The sequence below is a fragment of the Phoca vitulina genome, unplaced genomic scaffold (assembly GCF_004348235.1).
Source record: "Phoca vitulina isolate PV1807 unplaced genomic scaffold, GSC_HSeal_1.0 scaffold23, whole genome shotgun sequence".
Classification (NCBI taxonomy): Eukaryota; Metazoa; Chordata; class Mammalia; order Carnivora; family Phocidae; genus Phoca; species Phoca vitulina.
Window position 1 is genome coordinate 15,242,762 of NW_022589726.1, and position 19,915 is coordinate 15,262,676.

General features: G+C 38.6%; 1 protein-coding gene across 2 annotated transcripts in view; it reads left to right on the forward strand.

Moving 5' to 3' along the window:
- Window positions 1-9,734, forward strand: part of PTGES3 (prostaglandin E synthase 3) — a 25,069-nt gene extending 15,335 nt beyond the window's left edge. The window contains exons 2-8 of one of the 2 annotated variants that reach the window (XM_032420616.1): window positions 3,489-3,602; window positions 3,754-3,823; window positions 4,318-4,416; window positions 5,192-5,281; window positions 7,358-7,420; window positions 8,259-8,283; window positions 8,581-9,734. In XM_032420616.1, coding sequence (XP_032276507.1) covers window positions 3,489-3,602; window positions 3,754-3,823; window positions 4,318-4,416; window positions 5,192-5,281; window positions 7,358-7,420; window positions 8,259-8,283; window positions 8,581-8,600 — 481 coding nt within the window. In that variant the 3' untranslated portion in view covers window positions 8,601-9,734. The remainder of the gene's footprint in view (window positions 1-3,488; window positions 3,603-3,753; window positions 3,824-4,317; window positions 4,417-5,191; window positions 5,282-7,357; window positions 7,421-8,258; window positions 8,284-8,580) is intronic. The other variant, XM_032420617.1, reaches the window with a different exon arrangement.
- Window positions 9,735-19,915: the final 10,181 nt, after the last annotated feature.

Below are 19,915 nucleotides of genomic sequence, written 5' to 3' on the forward strand. Positions count from 1 at the left end.
TTTATTTATTTGACAGAGAGAGAGCGAGAGCAGGAACACAAGCAGGGAGAGTGGGAGAGCGAGAAGCAGGCTTCCTGCCGAGCAGGGAGCCCGATGTGGGACTCGATCCCAGGACCCTGGGATCATGACCTGAGCCGAAGGCAGACTCTTAACAACTGAGCCACCCAGGTGCCCCCACTGAAGTCTTTTAAAGCAAACCCCATATACTTAAGTTTTCATCTTGAATGGACATTTTTTTTTCATAAAAACAATTCTTTTCATGCCTAACAAAATTAACAATGATTTTCATATTATCTAATACCCTGTCCATATTCACATCTTCACAGTTTCAGTAATCTCTTTTTTATGTTTAGGTTGGGATGGAGATACAGCCTAGGGTCACCAATTGTACATGTTTGATAACTCTTAGATTTTTTTTTTCTTTTTTATTTATTTGAGAGAGAGAGTGGGCGGGGGTGGGGGTTGGAGACAGAGAGTCTTGGGCTCCTCATTGAGTGCAGAGCCCCGCTCGTGGCTGGATCTCATGACTCTGAGATCACCACCTGAGCTGAAGCCAAGAGTTGGATGCCTAACTGACTGTGCCACCCAGGCACGTCTCTTAAGGTTTCTTTTAAGAGGCAGTCCCTCCTCTTCTTTATAGCCTTGATTTAACAGTATTCTGGATTTCTCACTTCCTCGTGGTATCATTTGAGTGGTTTCTTTTTCTCATATTTTTTGTAGACTGGCATTAAGTTTACTCCGGAGTATATCATGTTGCGTGAAATTGGGAGGTTTATGTTTGGTTGTCCTACTTTTCTAAGATGGATCATAAGTTCTTTATCAGTTGGTCATCTAATAATTTTTAATGGTTTCATCCATTGTTGATCACTGCCAAATCAGTTTAAGGGTTGCAAAATGGTGACACATTCCCCCTCTTTCCCCATTTTATTCCACTCCAAAGCTGAAATTCTGCAAAGAAGTTTCCTTCATGAACTGGTCCTATTCAGTTACCATGAATAAAAGGAAAGAAGGAAAAAATGCCTACTTCTTTATCTTTAACTGCTAATTTGTAGAGAATTGGAGCTGTTGTAGCATCTTTTGGTGGTCTAGAATTGTCATTGGCCAACGTGGGGAGACCCTTATTGTTGCCTCTGGTTTTGACTGACCTCATGGTTTTTAATAGCTTCATTTGCACAAGATGTCCCAACCTCATCTGTATTTCCCACCTCAGGACTGAGGTCAGCCATTTCTTTGTAGGAAACCCGGTTCCTTTAGTTGGAAATAGTATTTTGGCACTGTGGAATTCTTTGTTCAGATAGTTATTATGAGCACTTTTTAAACATAGGACTATATGGTCATTTCAATTTGAAAATCTATAAACCTAAAACTATTTAAAGTTTTAATTATCTATTAAGTTACCAAATATTTTCAGTTACAGACCAACATGTTTTACCACATTGAAAACACCATTTTGGTAAGAAAATGAGCTAAAAATAATGTATGACCTATTGTGACCTATTCATAAAACTCCTAACTTGTTTGTTAGCCATATTAACAGCAGAAGTTTGGTTAGACTTTTCTTCAGAGGCATGTAAAAATCTTTTTTTTTTTTTTTTTTTAATCTATTGATAGATGCCTAAAGAAATAGCTTTTACCCTTGCTGATTTGCTGGTATTTGAAAACTGCCATCCATAATTGTTTACCTACTTTAGATCTGATATCAATATCCCAGAGTGGAATATAACTAGTCAAGTTTAACAGTTGTATAAAAATGCTGATGAGCACTTGGCTGCAACTTTTTGTTTTTAGGGTTGGGAATTGCAGAGCTTGGAAACAAAATTCCTTTCATTTGAGTTTATGAGTAGTGCCGGAACATAACGATAATTAACTTTTTAATTTTTAGGTTTACAGAACAGTTCAAAGAATACAAAAATTCCTGTATAGCCAGTAATTTTAATTTTTACATTATCAGTGCAGAACGTGCTTATTTTTAGAAAATAAGTGAACCCATTGAGAATAATGTGGTTCTCCTTCCTTTCCCTCATCGTCTTTCTGGTTCATTCTGTAGAGGCAAATCCTGTTGGGGTGTATATGTGTGTGAATTCTAGGAATTTTTATGCATATGAGGATATTTAAGAATTTTCTTAAAGATTATATTTTTAAGTAATCTCTACACCCAGCGTGGGACTCAAACCTACAACTCCCAAGATCAAGAGGTGCGTGCTCTACCGACTGAGCCAGCCAGGCACCCCATAAAGAACAGTTATAAAGAAACAGGGCACCTGGGTGGTTCAGTTGGTTAAGCGTCCAACTCTTGATCTCAACTCAGGTCTTGATCTCAAAAAAAAAAAAAGAGAGAGAGAAAATAATCTTTATCAGCTATATTTGACTGCATTTGCTTTTAGTAGTTTTTAACCATATTCTAAAACATAATTTTAATGGATGGGTAGAGCTCTAGGTGGCTGACACCATGAAGAAGACAGGTATATTGCAGGAGACAGGAGCAGAAGAATAATAAGGAAAAAGCAAATAGTCCAGGCTCATTCTAGTATAGTGTCTGTCAGATACATGTGTAGATAGAGTAGAAGATAAGACTGTAAAACTTAATTCTTTAATGTCATTATTTAGAATCATAAAAGTTTGTTAGGAAAATTGTTCAAAAAAATGGTTTCTTGATAATAGTCAGAAATAAGCTACAGACGAGAACTTCTTAAAAAAACACTATCAGTTCTACCATCATCTCCCTTACCCTCCCCCTAGTTCCTAGCATTGTAAGTAGAAATGTTTAATACTGCATTTCTTTTTTTTTTTTTAAGATTTTATTTTTATTCTTATTTATTTATTTGTCAGAGAGAGCGATCACAAGCTGGGGGCAGCGGCAGGCAGAGGGAGAAGCAGGCTCCCCACTGAGCAAGGAGCCCAGTGCGGGACTCGATCCCAGGACCCTGGGACCATGACCTGAGGCAAAGGCAGACGCTTAACCAACTGAGCCACCCAGGCATCCCTAATACTGCATTTCAGTTGACAGTGGATTAGTTCTGTATGATTTCTTAATTCTGTGAAGTTGACATTTAGGAGCCAGGCTCTAAGGGAGTGGCACATAAATTTTGACAGGGCTTCCTAATGGTTAACCCTATTGAGCATTGTTTCATTTTTGAATTCTTTCCTGTTGTGAAATCAGTATCACCATGTTAACTTGGAATGCAGCTGTTAAGAGTAAAGATGTATTTGAAATTATAATAAACTGCCTCAAGGGGCGCCTGGGTGGCTCAGTTGGTCAAGTGTCTGACTCTTAATCTCAGCTCAGGTCTTGATCTTAAGGGTTGTGAGTTCAAGCTCTGCGTTGGGCTCCATGCGCATGGAGCCCGTTTAAATAATAATAATAATAAACTGCCTCAAAATGATCACTGTTTGAGTGGAGGTGTACTTATATGCCATACTTTGGAGGTTATGTAAATACTCAGTTAATGAATTCCAGCTTAATTTTGTCTAATTTTATCTCTTTGTAGGCAGCCTGCTTCTGCAAAGTGGTACGATCGAAGGGACTATGTCTTCATTGAATTTTGTGTCGAAGACAGTAAAGATGTTAATGTAAATTTTGAAAAATCCAAACTTACGTTCAGGTAAATTACCATTTTACATCGTTGGGTAAAAAGCTTGTATTAGACAACTGACTAACTTTGGCTTGCTTGTTTTGTGTTTTCACTGAAGTTATTACTAATATTTATCTCTCTGAAGAGGCTCATATTTTTATTTATTTATTTTTTTACACAGTTGTCTTGGAGGAAGTGATAATTTTAAACATTTAAATGAAATTGATCTTTTTCACTGTATTGATCCAAATGTAAGTAGTCTTGATGCTTTAATTCCAATTTAAATCTGAGGAAATGGACATACATAAAGTACTCTTTTTAGCAGTAAGAAGTAATTGTTTTTCTTAACAGTTCAGAGGCTAACTGGGCATATTTATATTTTTGTGATATTTCCCTCTTAGAACTACTTCTCTGTATACTCTTTGTTCTTGCTATCACTGTTTGGACTTAGGGCAGTATTCTTGAGGCTTGTCTTAATCTAACTTTATAGAATCTTTATTCTATGATTGTATCATATTTAGTTAATTTTTTTAAGGTTTTATTTTATTCACCTTGTGCAGGGAGGGAAAAGTTTTTTGCAATTTTTATAGCTAATGAAATTTTTAGTACTTTAGGGGATGTTTCTTTGAGTTTAGAGAAAATGTAGCGAAAAGAAATTAGAGTTGAAGAATGACAAGCTACTTTCTATTCTATAGTGATATTGGAGAGATAAATGGTGTGATAGTGCTTTTGTTTTTGTTTTTAGGATTCCAAGCATAAAAGAACGGACAGATCAATTTTATGTTGTTTACGAAAAGGCGAATCTGGCCAGTCATGGCCAAGGTTAACAAAAGAAAGGGCAAAGGTATGTTTCTTTCTGTTTTTGGGAGGGAAAGTTTAACATTTTTATTTTAAATAATAAAAGACACATTTGTTTGGCATGAGGAATATAGTGTTTCTGTTTCATAGTTACGTGTTATTAAAGTCTTCTGTTCTATGTTTTTTCCTTCTTTGGGTTTTATTAGTTTTAACTTAAAACCAAAGGTGGTCAGAACAAGTCAGTCACTAGTTGATGCAGAATCTTTTGCTGAATTCAAGAGGCAGATTTTTCTTAGAAGGCTTTATAAGTTTCTTATGTATCATATGGGAGCATATTTTAGTGCTACAAAAATCAGTTGCATCTGAGAATAGTTCCTACCAATAAATGAATTTTGTTTCATTATCATCGTCATCATCATCATTTATTATTTTTTAGGTAGGCTCCACGTGGGTCTAGTGTGGAGTCCAGGGAGGGGCTTGATCTCACAACTGTGAGGTCAAGACCTGAGCCAAAATCAAGAGTCAGAGGCTTAACTGACTGAGCCACTCAGGTGCCCCTGTTTTTGTGTTTGTGGGTTTTTGTTTTGTTTTTTTTCTTTAAACTAGGATTGTTTAACAACTGTGAAAGAAGCTTTGTGAGACTGTCTTGACTATTACTACTGCATTTGACTTCATTCTGATTTTTCTAGTCTATTCTTTTTTTGTATGTTAATTCCATGCCGTACTAGTATGAACCCACAGTTCCAAAAAGATAGTTTTAAGGTACATACCTGTAAGTTTAAGTTAACCTAATCATGGGGTGATGTTTGTATTATCTATAGCTTAATTGGCTTAGTGTGGACTTCAATAATTGGAAAGACTGGGAAGATGATTCAGATGAAGACATGTCTAATTTTGATCGTTTCTCTGAGGTAAGTTCTTGTTAAATGCATTTTGCCACCTCTCAGTACATTTCTATGTGAATTTAATTTGGTTTTAAAGCACCTAGTGGTATTTAAGACCTGAATTACTTTACTTTAAAGGTCATTCTGCAGCAAAACAAAGTAAGATCTTAACAGTGGTCATTAAATCCTGAAGTTTAACATTCTTTTATAATTAAAAAAAAAATTAGTGGTAAGTTCTAAAGTTGATGCATACAGACAAAACGTATTATCAATGCAATATAGCTTGGGGGGGTGTTGGTTGGTTGGTTTTATAGCTAGTTCTTATTCTTACATTGAAACTGTTTTTTTTTTTAGGAGCATGGATAAGTTTGCATTTTAGAGCCATGTAATATGAATATAAACCTTTAAACACAAAAATGGTAGTGAGATGTGCATAATGAGTGGTGTGTAAGGATGTTTTAGTTTGCAAAATCAAGGAAAGGATTTAAGTAAGCCTATTTTTCCAAGATGTTAATCCAAATTCACATTGCCATGGCCAAAGGGAAAAATCATTGATCTCCCTTGAGGTAGAATAAACCTTATGAAATAAATGTACAGCAGTAAAGCTGGTTAGAAAAAGAATATTAGGTTCTAAGTTTGAAGATGAAATCCATTTCATGGCAATTTGAAGTTTTAATTGACTACATTTTGTTTATATTTCTTCTTTGAAAACTAAGAGCTAAAAAGTAGTAAATAGTTATGTATGCAACTGCTTCGTCAACATCTCCTCACATGGTTCCGGCACCTTGATTTCAAATTAGAGGGAAAGGGACGATATGAAGATTCTCTTCAACTATGCTGTTCCTATTCCTTACCTGTAGTAATTGGTGCCACCATTTTACCTAGCTGTGCATGACACAGCTTAACACTGTTCTCTTTTACTGTCCGTATCCAGTATAGCATTAACAGCTATCTTTTGTTCTGTTTTTTTTGTTTTACTTCCTTAATAGTTCTTGAATGTATTCAGTTCGTTCTCTTTTGCCATTGTTATCCTCAACAGTTAGCATTATGCTTAGCACATTTTGAGCATTTTTCCTGCTCAAAGAAACTTAACCAAAGTGTTCAACAGTGCTGTAGGGAATCTCTTTACTAGTTACTCATATTATTCAACACTAGGTTGCCTAGAACTTTTATACTAAGCAATTTTATAGTTAGGTATCTTTTAAAGGCCTCTTCTAACTCTAAAGTGCAGGTAAGCATAGATTTTGGACATTTTAAATTTTTGTTTATAAAGTTATATATGTAACCATATATGTGAATATTTTAAATTTTAAAAAATTTACAGAAAAGTTGTAGCTTGGGGACATAAGTCCCTCCCAGTCTATTAATAAATTAGTTTGGTTATTTGTACCTTTTTAAGTAATTAACTGCTTGCTTTATGATCAGAAACTAAAGATAGGAAATTAGTATTTCATGTAAGTATATTCTGTTGTTAGTCCCAATGTATTGTGAGTATACAAGAGTATTTACATATACAAAGGTATTATAATAATATAATACAAAGGTATTATTCTCTATAGTATGTACCTTTTATTTCAAGAATTATGTGTATTTTCTGTTTTTAACATGTTATTGCTCTTTAGTCTTTGATTTAGCATTCAGGCCTTTTATACAACCTAATCATTCTGAAGGTCTTTAAATCATTTATTGGTTCTTCACAATATTTAAAACTATAATGAGAATACTATAATACACATGCCACTTAGCTTAAGATACAAAGCTTTACAACTACAAATGAATCCCATTCTTTTCTTTAGGCACCAGAGGTAAGCACTATTCAGGATTTCGGTGTTTAATTTCTACATCCTACATAAATATCTTGCTGGATAAGTTTTAATAACTTCACTTTTCTTCAGTGAGAACATAGTCTTCCTACAAGTTGTCAGGATTTTATGTAATTACCTATATAATCTACCTTTTCCAGAAAGGAAGGTACTTAACATTTGTTTTGCTTTTTTTATTGGTGGAAATCTGTGGACTTAAGGTTTATTCTGGAGCTTGCAACCTAATAACTAGGGCTTAATTTAACATCATTTTTAAAACTAATTTTTACACTTCAAATAGATGATGAACAACATGGGTGGTGATGAGGATGTAGATTTACCAGAAGTAGATGGAGCAGATGATGTAAGTCTCTAAATTCTTTTCTCTGTTTACTTAAATAGTAAGAAACAATGTATTTATAGGTTGTTTTATATAGATTCAGGATTGCTTTTTTTGCCACTTCTTGTTGGTTTTTTTTTTCTCTAAGAAATACAGGGAAAAGCAATTTTTGAAATGTGCTCATTTTTGAAGGATAGGTATCTACTAGGGACAGGTGTCCCATGGACCATTCTTAAAGGGACCAGATCTCAAGAGAGTCACTGCATAGAGACATCATATGCCTTATTCAATTAAGAGTTAGTTTAGGGATTATTTTGACTAAGTTAAACGGGTTTTGCAGCAGGATTGGTCAGAAACCATAGAGTGAATAGATGGACGTTATGAATCTGTAAGAAGGGTAAACTGGATAACTTTCTCAGCATTCCACCCGCTGGCATCCTGCTAACATCTTCAAGAAAGTTGTTCAGTACAGTTTGAAAAATACTTAATTCAACAGCTAGGATTGGAATTCATTGTCTTCTGTCAGTCCAGTGGTTTTCACAGTGAGCCATTTTCCTCTTCCATTGAATGCCAAGAGAAACCATTTATACCAAGTTTCAATCAGGTTGATAGGAAGGGATTTAAAGGATGAGCACCAATCAAAAGGCACACACCTTACAGGGAGGTAGATCCTCAGCTGTATGTCTGTTCATCTTAAGTAAACTTGTTCTTAAGTCCAGTGATGAAATTCATAAGCTTGATATAACCACATATCTTTGCTACTTTAATAAAAGTACAGTGCTTCAGGTTTTTAAGGCAAACTGTTCAGTTAGCAGAGTAATGTTTGATCAGCTTGGTAACTTTAAAATTCTTCCTTCTGCAGGATTCACAAGACAGTGATGATGAAAGTAAGTATATTTGTAAAAAGGATGTTTACACAGTGATATTTCACATCAAAGACCACAAACTCTCAAAATAGAGATGTTAACTTCTTTACGATTCTTGGAAGAAAAATTATTTCTTCACGGCCTCTAATAAGATAGCCAAAGCAGAAATTTAAATGATTCAAAATTTACATTAAACAAGACAGACAGTTCCCTATGAAACTATTTAACTACTGTTGACTTTTTTTTTCTTTAAATAAAACTTGGAAGTTGATAGATTGTTCCCTTGTACTTCATACTAATCTTCTTTAAATCTTTCAGAAATGCCAGATCTGGAGTAAAGAATGTTGTCCACCGGATTTTGAGAAAGAAAAGTAACTTCTCTGCAAGATTTCATAATTGAGAGAATTCCTGAGTTGATAGCTCTAAAGGCAGATGCTGTATTTGCCTCCTTTAACCCATTTTTCAACCTGTTTGTTTTTTTAAAGGCTTCACTAAGGGTTGATATGTACCATTGTATGGGGCAATTTTAAGTCAGCTAAGGCAATAACCTTATGCATGAACTTTTCCCAGACTTCCATGATGCTGTTGAGGTCCTAGGCAATTGATACAGCAGTTGTGATAAATAAAAACATTTCACCTCAGTCTCCTTTACTTCATAACATAGATACTGACATGATAGGAAGCTCTTGGCTTAGAAGAAAGATAACTAAATTTTAGATTTTAGAAAATGGACTCAAAGTGGCTTATGAAACAAATTGGTTGATACCTTAAACTTGGTAACTTGTTGTTCCTCTGGTATATCCTCCAGGATTATTCCACTAAAGTTCTTATTTTTCGAAAAATTTACTTCACATTATTGTAAGTGATCACTTGTCAGTGTTCCAGATGTATCTTAGCTAAAACTAGTGAATGCCCTAACTTAGGTGGTTTTTGAAGCCTGTACATTTGGTATTGTTTGACCCTTAAACTTTTACATCTCTTAGCATGGAGGACGAAGAAAGGCTGTACATTGTTGCTTGAGAGTCTGTACATTTAGACCAAATTGTATTTGCACTGTCAGTATGGCAAATGAGTGAAAAAAAAATGTTAATACACTATTGGATTTTTTATTTCTTTTTTTGATTCAGCTTGTCCCAGGCTGAAAACCTCAATTTATGTTCATGACAGTGGGATTTTTTTTTTTTAATGTCTACATTCTTTCTAATAAACTGTTGGAAGACTTTTTTGGCTGTCCTTTTAAGTGTCTGGTTTACTGTAATTTCATGTATTACCATTTACTGGAATGGAGTTTTTATTTTACTTGAGGAAGAATTTGGGAATATTCCTTTGGGAAAAAAAGGCTTGCTGTAATGTCAGGAAACCTTTTAAAAGTGGATCTGTAACAGCAAATTGTAGATGCACTTTGCAGCAGTTGGAAAAGAAAGTGTTGTGATTTGATTGAAATAAAACTAAATGTGTTGTCCTCCTGTAAATCTTTGAGCTTCTGCATTTTGGCAGTTTTTATTCCCTCTAACTTCTGTGTATTTGTCATAGCATAGAAATGCTTCCTATTTCAGTATTTCTTTATGTCCGACATTAAGGACCTGTGTTACAGGCAGTATTAAGTGCTGGGGATATAAAGACAATCCTTCAGGTACTTGCTGTGCACAGGGAGTCATAGGTTAGGCACGGGGGACGAACATTGGACAAAAACTTGAGAGATGGGAAGTGTGCTATAATAGGTTTGCATAGGGCATTATGGTGATTTCTAAGGAAAACACAACCTTTTTCCCTTCCCCTGTTAAGTACATGACTGTTCAGAGTGATACTCAAAAGCATTTTCTTGAAATGCTACAACTAGAAAATCTGTCCAGGAGGCCAGAGCATAACACTTGGCATTCAACTCTGTTTTATTATGTTATAGAAGTATAACATGGGCTCTGGTTCTGTTAAGGAATGCAGTTTCTTCAAAGTCCTAGATTTTTTCACATTGAAAGGTATGTTTGAACTTCTGTAGTTTTTTTTTAATTATTGTTTTAAACTTGGTCTCCTTTGGGCAGCAGTTCTTTCTGCCCACAGGTCCCGTCCCCGTGCTTTAATAAAACCACGTTTTTGCACCAAAAACAAAAACAAAACAAAACTTGGTCTCCTTTGGAGCATACCAAAGGCATTAGTGTGATTGATAAGTGTAGTACTTAGCTTAAGGGTAAAGTTTTTAAAAGTTCAACTACATTTTTAGTGTAGTTCTCTTGCAAAGCTATTTTTGTCAATCAGTTCTAGAAGTTAAAGATTCATTAAGGGTTCATTGGTTTTATCGCCAGCCATTAAGCTATAGCAATAAAGTATAGCTTGATGGATTTCTGATTGCATCCTGTGTCTCCTAAGATTTTCTAAATTTAAATTTATTTTGTGTTCAAACACTTGAATAGGATTTCGTTAACCCTTATTGCTGAGTCAGGTACCAAGCCTTGTGTACGGCATCAGTAGCCCAAAACTTGAGAAATATTTGTCCTTGTTATCTCAAATCTGAATTGTAATTATTGCTTTAAAGAGAATTACTGGGGGGCGCCTGGGTGGCTCAGATGGTTAAGCATCTGCCTTCGGCTCAGGTCATGATCTCAGGGTCCTGGGATCGAGTCCCGCATCGGGTTCCCTGCTCAGTGCAGAGCCTGCTTCTCCCTCTCCCTCTGCCACTCCCTCTGCTTGTGCTCTTCTATCTCTCTGTCAAATAAATAAATAAAATCTTTAAAATAAATAAATAAAGAGAATTACTGGGGAGAGGATCACTTGAGTAAATTTTAAGTTTGAATAGCATCTGTTCTCATAGTTTGTCCATTTGATACGTGGTGATAAAGGTGCTTATATGCAACTTCCTAAACTGTAAAGTCACCTCCAAGGAAGGGAAGGAAGGCAGTTAGTTGCTGTAATTGCATGAAGGTTTTATCTACCAATTTAGTTTGAGCTGGTTTTAATTTCTTCTGTTTGGTGGGAATTCTTTTGATAAGAAACAAGTGATAATGAACTTAATCTGTATGCTAATCTCATAATGCTGCTGTTACCGATGGCTCACCAAGCATTATACTAATAAGCATGAGAACATAAAGGCCAGTAAAAAAAAGGGGGAGGTAGACACCTTGTCTGAGGCCTGCTCTATCTCCCTAAGTTATTTTATCCTACTTTATGCTTTTCAGGCCTGTAGATTTGAAATTTAGACATTAACCACACTTGATTATTGTTGGAGGTCTGTTTCTCCCAGAAGAGTGAGGGACATTGTATATCACCACTGAATCTCCACTTGTTAGGACAGCACCTGACATGTGGTAGAAGCTCAGTAAATAATTGTTGAATGAATATATTTCAGAAATAGCATGGGTAATGTTTTGTGAGTGGGTCTAGAGATAAGGAAACAAGTTAATGCGGTAATTCAAATGTTAAAAATAAAGGTAAACTGGGGCACCTGTTGGTTAAGCGACTGCCTTCAGCTCTGGTCATGATCTCAGGGTCCTGGGATCAAGCCCCGCATCGGTCTCCCTGCTTGGCCGGAAGCCTGCTTCTCCCTTTCCCACTCCCCCTACTTGTGTTCCCTCTCTCGCTGTCTCTCTCTCTGTCAAATAAAATCTTAAATAAATAAAAGTAAACTTAACGCACTGGCAGTGGGACCTGGAGAAAGATTTCCAGAGATACATAGCTGGTCAAATAGGGTATGATGACAATTCATTTAAGATACTGCCAGTCTTCTTTGCTCTTAGCAGTGTTTTCTAAAGTGAAAACCAAATCATGTCACTTGTTTACAAGTTCTGTTTTCAGTCTGGATAATTTCATTGTTTATGTGAAGAACCTATCCAGAACTTTAACCTAAATTTTTTTAGCCTCAAATCCAGTGATTTTCATTTCCATACTCCATTTAGCATCCCATTTCCATGGCTATGTGTTGAAATTATCACAAGTTCAGAAGTGAGAGAACTAAAGCTTCTTCCACTACAACGGTAACAGCCTTGTTGAGTATATTTGTCCCTCAACCATTGTTCTTTTTAAAAATATTAAAGATTTATTTGAGAGAGAACGAGTGGGAGGGGCAAAGAGAGAGGGAGAGAGAATCTAAAGCAGACTCTGAGCTCAGCTGCGAAGCCAGACACAGGGCTTGAACTCACGAACCCGAGATCATGACCCGAGCCAAAACCAAAAGTTGGACGTTCAACCAACTGTGTTACTTGGGCGCCCCAAGATTTTTTTATTTTATTTTATTTTTTCTTAAGATTTTTTATTTGACAGAGACACAGCGGGAGAGGGAACACAAGCAGGGGGGTGGGAGAGGGAGAAGCCGGCTTCCCGCTGAGCAGGGAGCCCGACGCGGGGCTTGATCCCAGGACCCTGGGATCATGACCTGAGCCGAAGGCAGACGCTTAACAACTGAGCCACACAGGCGCCCCCAAGATTTTATTTTTAAGTAATCTCTGCACCCAACCTGGAACTCGAACTCACAACCCTGAGATCAAGAGTTGCACACCCAACTGACTGAGCCAGCCAGGCACCCCAACCATTGTTCCTTCTTTCTTCTCAAAACTAGTTAAGCCCCACAGCTCTAGTTTGATCCTTCTTTCTGTATCCCTGTGGTTCATCTTGAACCCAGTGGTTCTTGACATATCAAAATCATGGGGCTTTGTGATAATGTGGATTCCTAGGTCCCAATGCTAGATAGGCTTTAGTAGGTCTATGCAGGGACCAGGAATTTTCACTTAACTGATACTTGAGATCAGTGATTTCTGAAGTGTAGTCCTTGGACTTAGCATCCATCTCCCTTAGGAACTTGTTACAAATACAAATTCTGGCGGTGTCGGGGTGACTCAGTCGGTTAAGCGCCTCAGGCCATGATCTCGGGGTCATGGGATCAAGCCCTGCATCAGGTTCCCTGCTCAGTGGGGTGTCTGCTTGTCCCTCTCCCTCTGCCCCCCTGCCACTTGTATTCTCTCTCTCAAATAAAATCTTTTTTTTTTTTTTTTAATATTTTATATATTTATTCATGAGAGTCAGAGAGAGAGAGAGGCAGAGGGAGAAGCAGGCTCCCCGCCTAGCAGGAAGCCCGATGCGGGACTCAATCCCAGGACCCTGGGATCATGACCTGAGCCGAAGGCACATGCTTAACCGTCTGAGCCACCCAGGTGCCCCTCAAATAAAATCTTAAAAAAAAAAAAAAATACAAATTCAAGGCCCCCAAATGGGCCTACTGGGTCAGAAATGGGAGGGTAGAGGCCAGTGATCTGTTTTAAGACCTCTTAAGCTTGAGAATGACTGTTTTAGATCTAAAATGCAGATTCTGAATCCGTGCTGCAGATCAGCTCAGTCCAGTGTGACTTCTTGACGAAGGAAATGTTCTACATCTTTATTGTCTGAGTAGCCACTAGCCACATAGTTACTGAGAATCTGACATGTGGCTAATGTGACTGGCATACTGAATTTTTACTTAATTTTTCTAAATTTATTTTTTTTATTTTTTAAAGATTTTTTATTTATTTGACAGAGACACAGCGAGAGAGGGAACACAAGCAGGGGGAGTGGGAGAGGGAGAAGCAGGCTTCCTACGGAGCAGGGAGCCCGATGTGGGGCTCGATCCCAGGACCCCAGGATCATGACCTGAGCCGAAGGCAGACGCTTAATGACTGAGCCACCCAGGCGCCCTTAATTTTTCTAAATTTAACCCCATGTGGCTAGTGGTTATCATAATGGCTAGAGTAGATTTAGGTGATTCTGATGCAGATTGTTCCTGGCCCATTCATTGAAACAATTTATTAATCAAATTCCTACCTAATGCTATGGGGAATTCCTTCCTGTCATAAAATCTAGAAGCTACAAAGGAAAAGTTAATGAATCTGACAAACATTAACAGGTCAGGGCACCTGGCTGGCTCAGTTGGTAGAGCATGTGACTCTTGATCTCGGAGTTGTAAGTTTGAGCCTCACATTGGGTGTAGTAATAAAGTCTTAAAAAAATAACATAGGTCAAAAAATGCTATTAGGGGGCACTTGGGCGGCTCAATCGGTTGAGCATCCAACTTTTTTTTTATATATATAACGTATTTGAGAGAGAGTGAGCACGAGCGGGGCGGGAGGGGCAGAGGGAGAGGGAGAAGGAGACTCCCCACTGAGCAGGGGGCCCAATGCAGGGCTTGATCCCAGGACCTGGGGATCATGACCTGAGCTGAAGGCAGACGCTTAACTGACTGAGCCACCCAGGCGCCCTGAGCATCCAATTCTTGATCTCAGCTCAGGTCTTGATCTCAGGGTCACAAGTTCAAGCCCTGGGCTGGGGTCCATGCAGGGCGTGGAGTAAAAAAAAAAAAAATGCTATTAGGTTAAAGGATAAGTAATGTACTAAAAAATATATAACAACATTAAAAAGTATTTGAAGAGCACTTAATCATGACAAGCCAAGAGGAATAATGGGCAAAAGATAGGAACAGGTAATCTAAAGAAATATAACTGGCCAATAAACATGAAAGTTCCAGCTTAGTAGAAATCAGGGAAATGCAAATTCAATCAGTGAAGTAATTTCATTCGTGTAATATTAGCCACATTTTTAAAAATTTTGGTAAGGATTCTGGGAACCTGGTAAATTAGCAAGATGGTTTTAGACCATTCAGAGTCTCGTTTAAATGAACATAATTTAAGCCAACATTTCTTGGAATCTATGAAAGAAGTATTAGTGTACACAAATATGTGTACAAGATTTTTTTTATTCATTATTGCATGTAACAGCCATTTGAAACAATCCAATTGGACCTTTAATGGGGTCAAATAAATTACACATTCTTGGGGTGCCTGGGTGGCTCAGTTGGTTGACCATCTGCCTTTGGCTCGGGTCATTAACCCAGGGTCCTGGGATCGAGCCCCGCATTGGGCTCTCTACTCAGCGGGGAGACTGCTTCTCCCTCTCTCATTCCCTCTGCTTGTGCTCTCTCTGTCAAAGTCTTTAAAAAAAATAAATTACATGCTCTTAGGGCATAAGGTACAGTCATCATCAATAAAATAAATGTACTAGGGCGCCTGGCTGGCTTGAGTCGGGAGAGCATGTGACTCAGTCTTGGGGTTGTAAGTTCGAGCCCCATGTTGGATGTTGTGATTACTAAAAAAAAATAAATTTGGAAAAAAGAAAACTTAAGTTTTCTGTAGTATGCTTCCACTGAGGTTTAAAAAAGGTGCAGGGGCATATATATGGTCTCTGTATATGGAATGGATAGAAAGTGAATCGGGCGGGGGCGCCTGGGTGGTTCAGTCATTGGCGTCTGCCTTCGGCTCAGGTCATAATCCCAGGGTCCTGGGATCGAGCCCCACATCGGGCTCCCTGCTCTGCGGGAAGCCTCCTTCTCCCTCTCCCACTCCCCCTGCTTGTGTTCCCTCTCTCACTGTCTCTCTCTCTGTCAAATAAAATCTTAAAAAAAAAGTGAATGGGGTATAAATAAAACTTTTAGTGGTTATTTCTGAGAAGGAGTGAGACTTTGGGGTAGTGGTACTGGTGAAAGGATTTATTCTTATCCTGTGTATCTAGAATATATTCATGTATTGTGTAAAGAAACAAAAACCAAAATTGTCTTACAAGAGAATATTGGATTTCTGAGATAGAACTTTTAAGGATAAAATTTGGAAATGACTGAGGAGTTAACATGCTTAAGTGAAATGTGAATGTAAAACTAATTGGAATTAAGAAGTTAAAGAACTCTGGGGCGCCTGGGTGGCTCAGTCGGTTAAGCGGCTGCCTTCGGCTCAGGTCATGATCCCAGGGTCCTGGGATCGAGCCCCGCATCGGGCTCCATGCTTGGCAGGAAGCCTGCTTCTCCCTCTCCCACTCCCCCTACTCTCTCTCTCGCTGTCTCTCTCTCTGTCAAATAAATAAATAAAATCTTTAAAAAAAAAAAAAAGAAGTTAAAGAACTCTGAAACTATAGTATTGAATGGGTTATTTTCATGAATTTGAAATCACCCAAAATGATAGTAAGAAATGTAGAGACAAAGACATTATAGTCAATACCAAAGTACTGGAAGAATGTGGGGCATGGCCACTGTGGAAAGCAGTAAAATAAGGAGTTAGAAAATCCAATTTTGACCTTACAATGAGTAAGGTTTTCAGTCATAACTTATGCAGTCATTTGGAATTAATTTCAGGTAAGAAGCCAGATTTGGTCTTTGTGGTTACTACTGTCCCATGAAAAGTAGCTTGTATTTCACATAAAATATTTACCTTGGGCTATCTGGGAATCAAGAAACATGAAATAGGACCAAAACATATCAGAACTCTAAAATAGATGACACTGTTTGTTCAGAAAGGCCTACCTCATTCCAAGCTAATCAAGTTTGTTTACTTTTATTTTAGTAGTATTTACAAATTTAGCAGATTCTCTAATTTCAGAATAGGACATAAAGTTGCTGAGGGCAATCATTGACAGCAAAAATAAGTTCACAGAATTGAGCATAATGGAGAAACAGCTCATCTACCTTAATAACACAAAGTATTTAGAATTGGAATGTGATTCAAAGATGTTTAATGATAACCCAAATGTCCAAGAAAAAGTTAAATTACTTGATAATCTGCTAAGAGGACAAAGAAATGTGTGATACATTTCAAGAGGTAATGAGCCTGGAATTTATGAAAATCTTTGACACCTGGGTTTAGTTAGTGTACCAATAAATGTTTGATGGTTAATAAAATTTTGCCAAGACCAAAGTTGGTGATACAAAACCGAAGGATCTTAACACTAAGTCAACAGTAAGCAAAAATACTAATTATGTGCCAGGGATTGTTCTAAATACTTCTTTCATTATTATTAATCTTAAGTCTCAAAACAACCCTATGAGATTATTCCCATTTTATTATCTCTTTTATAGATGAGGAAAGTAACAATTTAACTTCCCAATGATATCTAGTAAGTAGCAAAACCGATTTTAACCTAGACACTCTGGCTCCAGTGACAATAAATACTCTGAGGGGCGTCTTGGCCTATCTACAGAAACTTCAACTCTAATAATTGAGGGAGGCTAGTAAAATATATAGGACCCTAATAACTGGGATGCTGCCCAGCGTAATGGAAAGTACATGGATCATAAATCAAAAATGTGTATCGTGTCTTACGATGCAGCCCATTGAAATTATCTTTGACCCACCTTTGCCATGGAATGAATTCCTAGTTGCCAAACTTTTCAGCCCTTATTATTTTTTTTTAAGATTTTTAGTTATTTGACAGAGACACAGCGAGAGAGGGAACACAAGCAGGGGGAGTGGGAGAGGGAGAAGCAGGCTTCCCGCCAGCAGAGAGCCTGATGTGGGGCTCCATCCCACGACCCTGGGATCATGACCTGAGCCAAAGGCAGATGCTTAACGACTGAGCCACCCAGGTACCCCCAGCCCTTATTTTATAGGATATTTATGTGATTGATGCTGTTGACCACTTTCTCCTTAACATTCTCTTTCCTGTTTTTTGTTTTGTTTTGTTTTGTTTTTTTAAGATTTATTAGAAAGAGAGCCGGGGGAAGGGGGAGAGGGAGAGAAAGAATCTCCAGCAGACTCCCCGCTGAGTGCGGAGCCTGACACGGGGCTTGGTCTCAAGACTGACACCAGGACCTGAGCTGAAATCAAGAGTTGGATGCCCAACCAACTGTGCCACCCAGGTGCCCCTCTTTTTTTTTTTTTTAAGATTTGTTTCATTTTAGGGCGCCTGGGTGGCTCAGATGGTTGGGCGTCTGCCTTCGGCTCAGGTCATGATCTCGGGGTCCTGGGATCGAGTCCCACATCGGGCTCCCTGCTCCTTGGGAGCCTGCTTCTCCCTCTGCCTTTCTCTCTCGCTCTCTCATGAATAAATAAATAAAATCTTTAAAAAAAAAAAAAAGATTTGTTTCATTTTAGAGATAGAGCGAGCTTGAGCAGAGGAGGGAGGGGCAGAGGGAGGAGAGAGAATCCACAAGCAGACTCCCTGGCTGAGCACCGATCCGATGTGGGGCTTGATCCCAGGACCCTGATATCATGCCCTGAGCTGAAATCAAGAGTCGGCTGCTTAACTCAACCACCCAGGTGCCCCTCTCTTTCCTGATTCTTCACATCATGGTCTTTGGCCTTATTCCTCTGCTGCTTCCTTTGCTGTTTCTTTTTTTTTTTTTTTTTTTAATATTTTATTTATTTATTTGACAGAGAGAGAGACAGCGAGAGGGAACACAAGCAGGGGGAGAGAGGGAGAGGCAGGCTTCCCGCTGAGCAGAGAGCCCGATGTGGGGCTCGATCCCAGGACCCTGGGATCATGACCTGAGCCGAAGGCAGACGCTTAACGACTGAGCCACCCAGGCGCCCTCCTTTGCTCTTTCATTTTTCTCTATCTGCTCCATACATATTGCTGTTTTCTCAGGTTCTTTCCCTCTAATTATTCGGCAAGATTACCATAGGCACCCCAAACTTAACCTTCTCTTCCTGTTTTCTCCTTTAATTCTTTGATAGCTCTAACATGCCAAATGAAACTTTTTCACAATCATGTAGAAAGATGAGAACCTATGGGAGCTGGTGAGAGAAAGTCTGGGGAGGTAGGGCCATGATGAACTCTATATAGCCATGTTTGTTCTAATAGATTAAGGGTCTCTCCAACCCACCCCCAAATAGCTTTGAATAAAATCAATACTACAGAAAAGGATGCCCTGGTTTTTCTGATTTCCATACTCAAGGAACATTTCCACACACCTACCTCAGCCCACTCTCCACTTCATCCAAAGCCCTGAGATCTGGCTCCTGCTAATCTCTTTACCCCTTCTCTTTTTTTCCTTCACCTCCAACCTTCCTCACCTACAGTTAAACAAAAGGAACATACGGTCACGCCAACGTGCGCTTGGAATAGTCTTCCTACTTTACCCTAGGAATTTCTACTCGGTTTCACAACAGGTATATCCATGTCCTCCACTTTGAGACAATTCCCCTACATCTCTAGGTGATTCAAATTTATCCCCTCCTCCTTTCTGCACCCACTTTACCCTGTACTAATCAGGATCCATCACACTTTACTGCATTGTTTTCTGTCTTTAAAAGGGAGGTCCTGGGGCGCCTGGGTGGCTCAGTCGTTAAGCGTCTGCCTTCAGCTCAGGTCATGATCCCAGGGTCCTGGGATCGAGCCCCGCATCGGGCTCCCTGCTCTGCGGGAAGCCTGCTTCTCCCGCTCCCACTCTCCCTGCCTGTGTTCCCTCTCTCGCTGTGTCTCTCTCTGTCAAATAAATAAAAAAAATCTTAAAAATAAAATAAAAATAAAAAATAAAATAAAAGGGAGGTCCTGAGGCACCTGCGTGGCTCAGTCCGTAGACCATCCGACTCCTGATCTCAGGGTCGTGAGTTCAAGCCCCACACTGGGCGCAGGGACTACTTTAGAAAAAATAATAAAATAAAGGGAGGTCCTAAGTCTTAATTATGTTTTGTTTCCTCAATGCCTGGCACACATCTGTTAAATGACTGGGTTACATTAGTTTCTTACATTGTACGGTTTTAAGTGATATAGATTGTCCGGATTCCTGACATCAGGAACTGCCTGTAAGCTTCCAATTACACTACTGCGAAAGAAAAACCGTGTTTTGAGTCTAGAGAAGGCTCCTGACTTTCCCAAGGTCACCGTCAGTGGTGCTTCCCGACTCCACTACTTCCCTAACCCCCGCCCCTGAGAC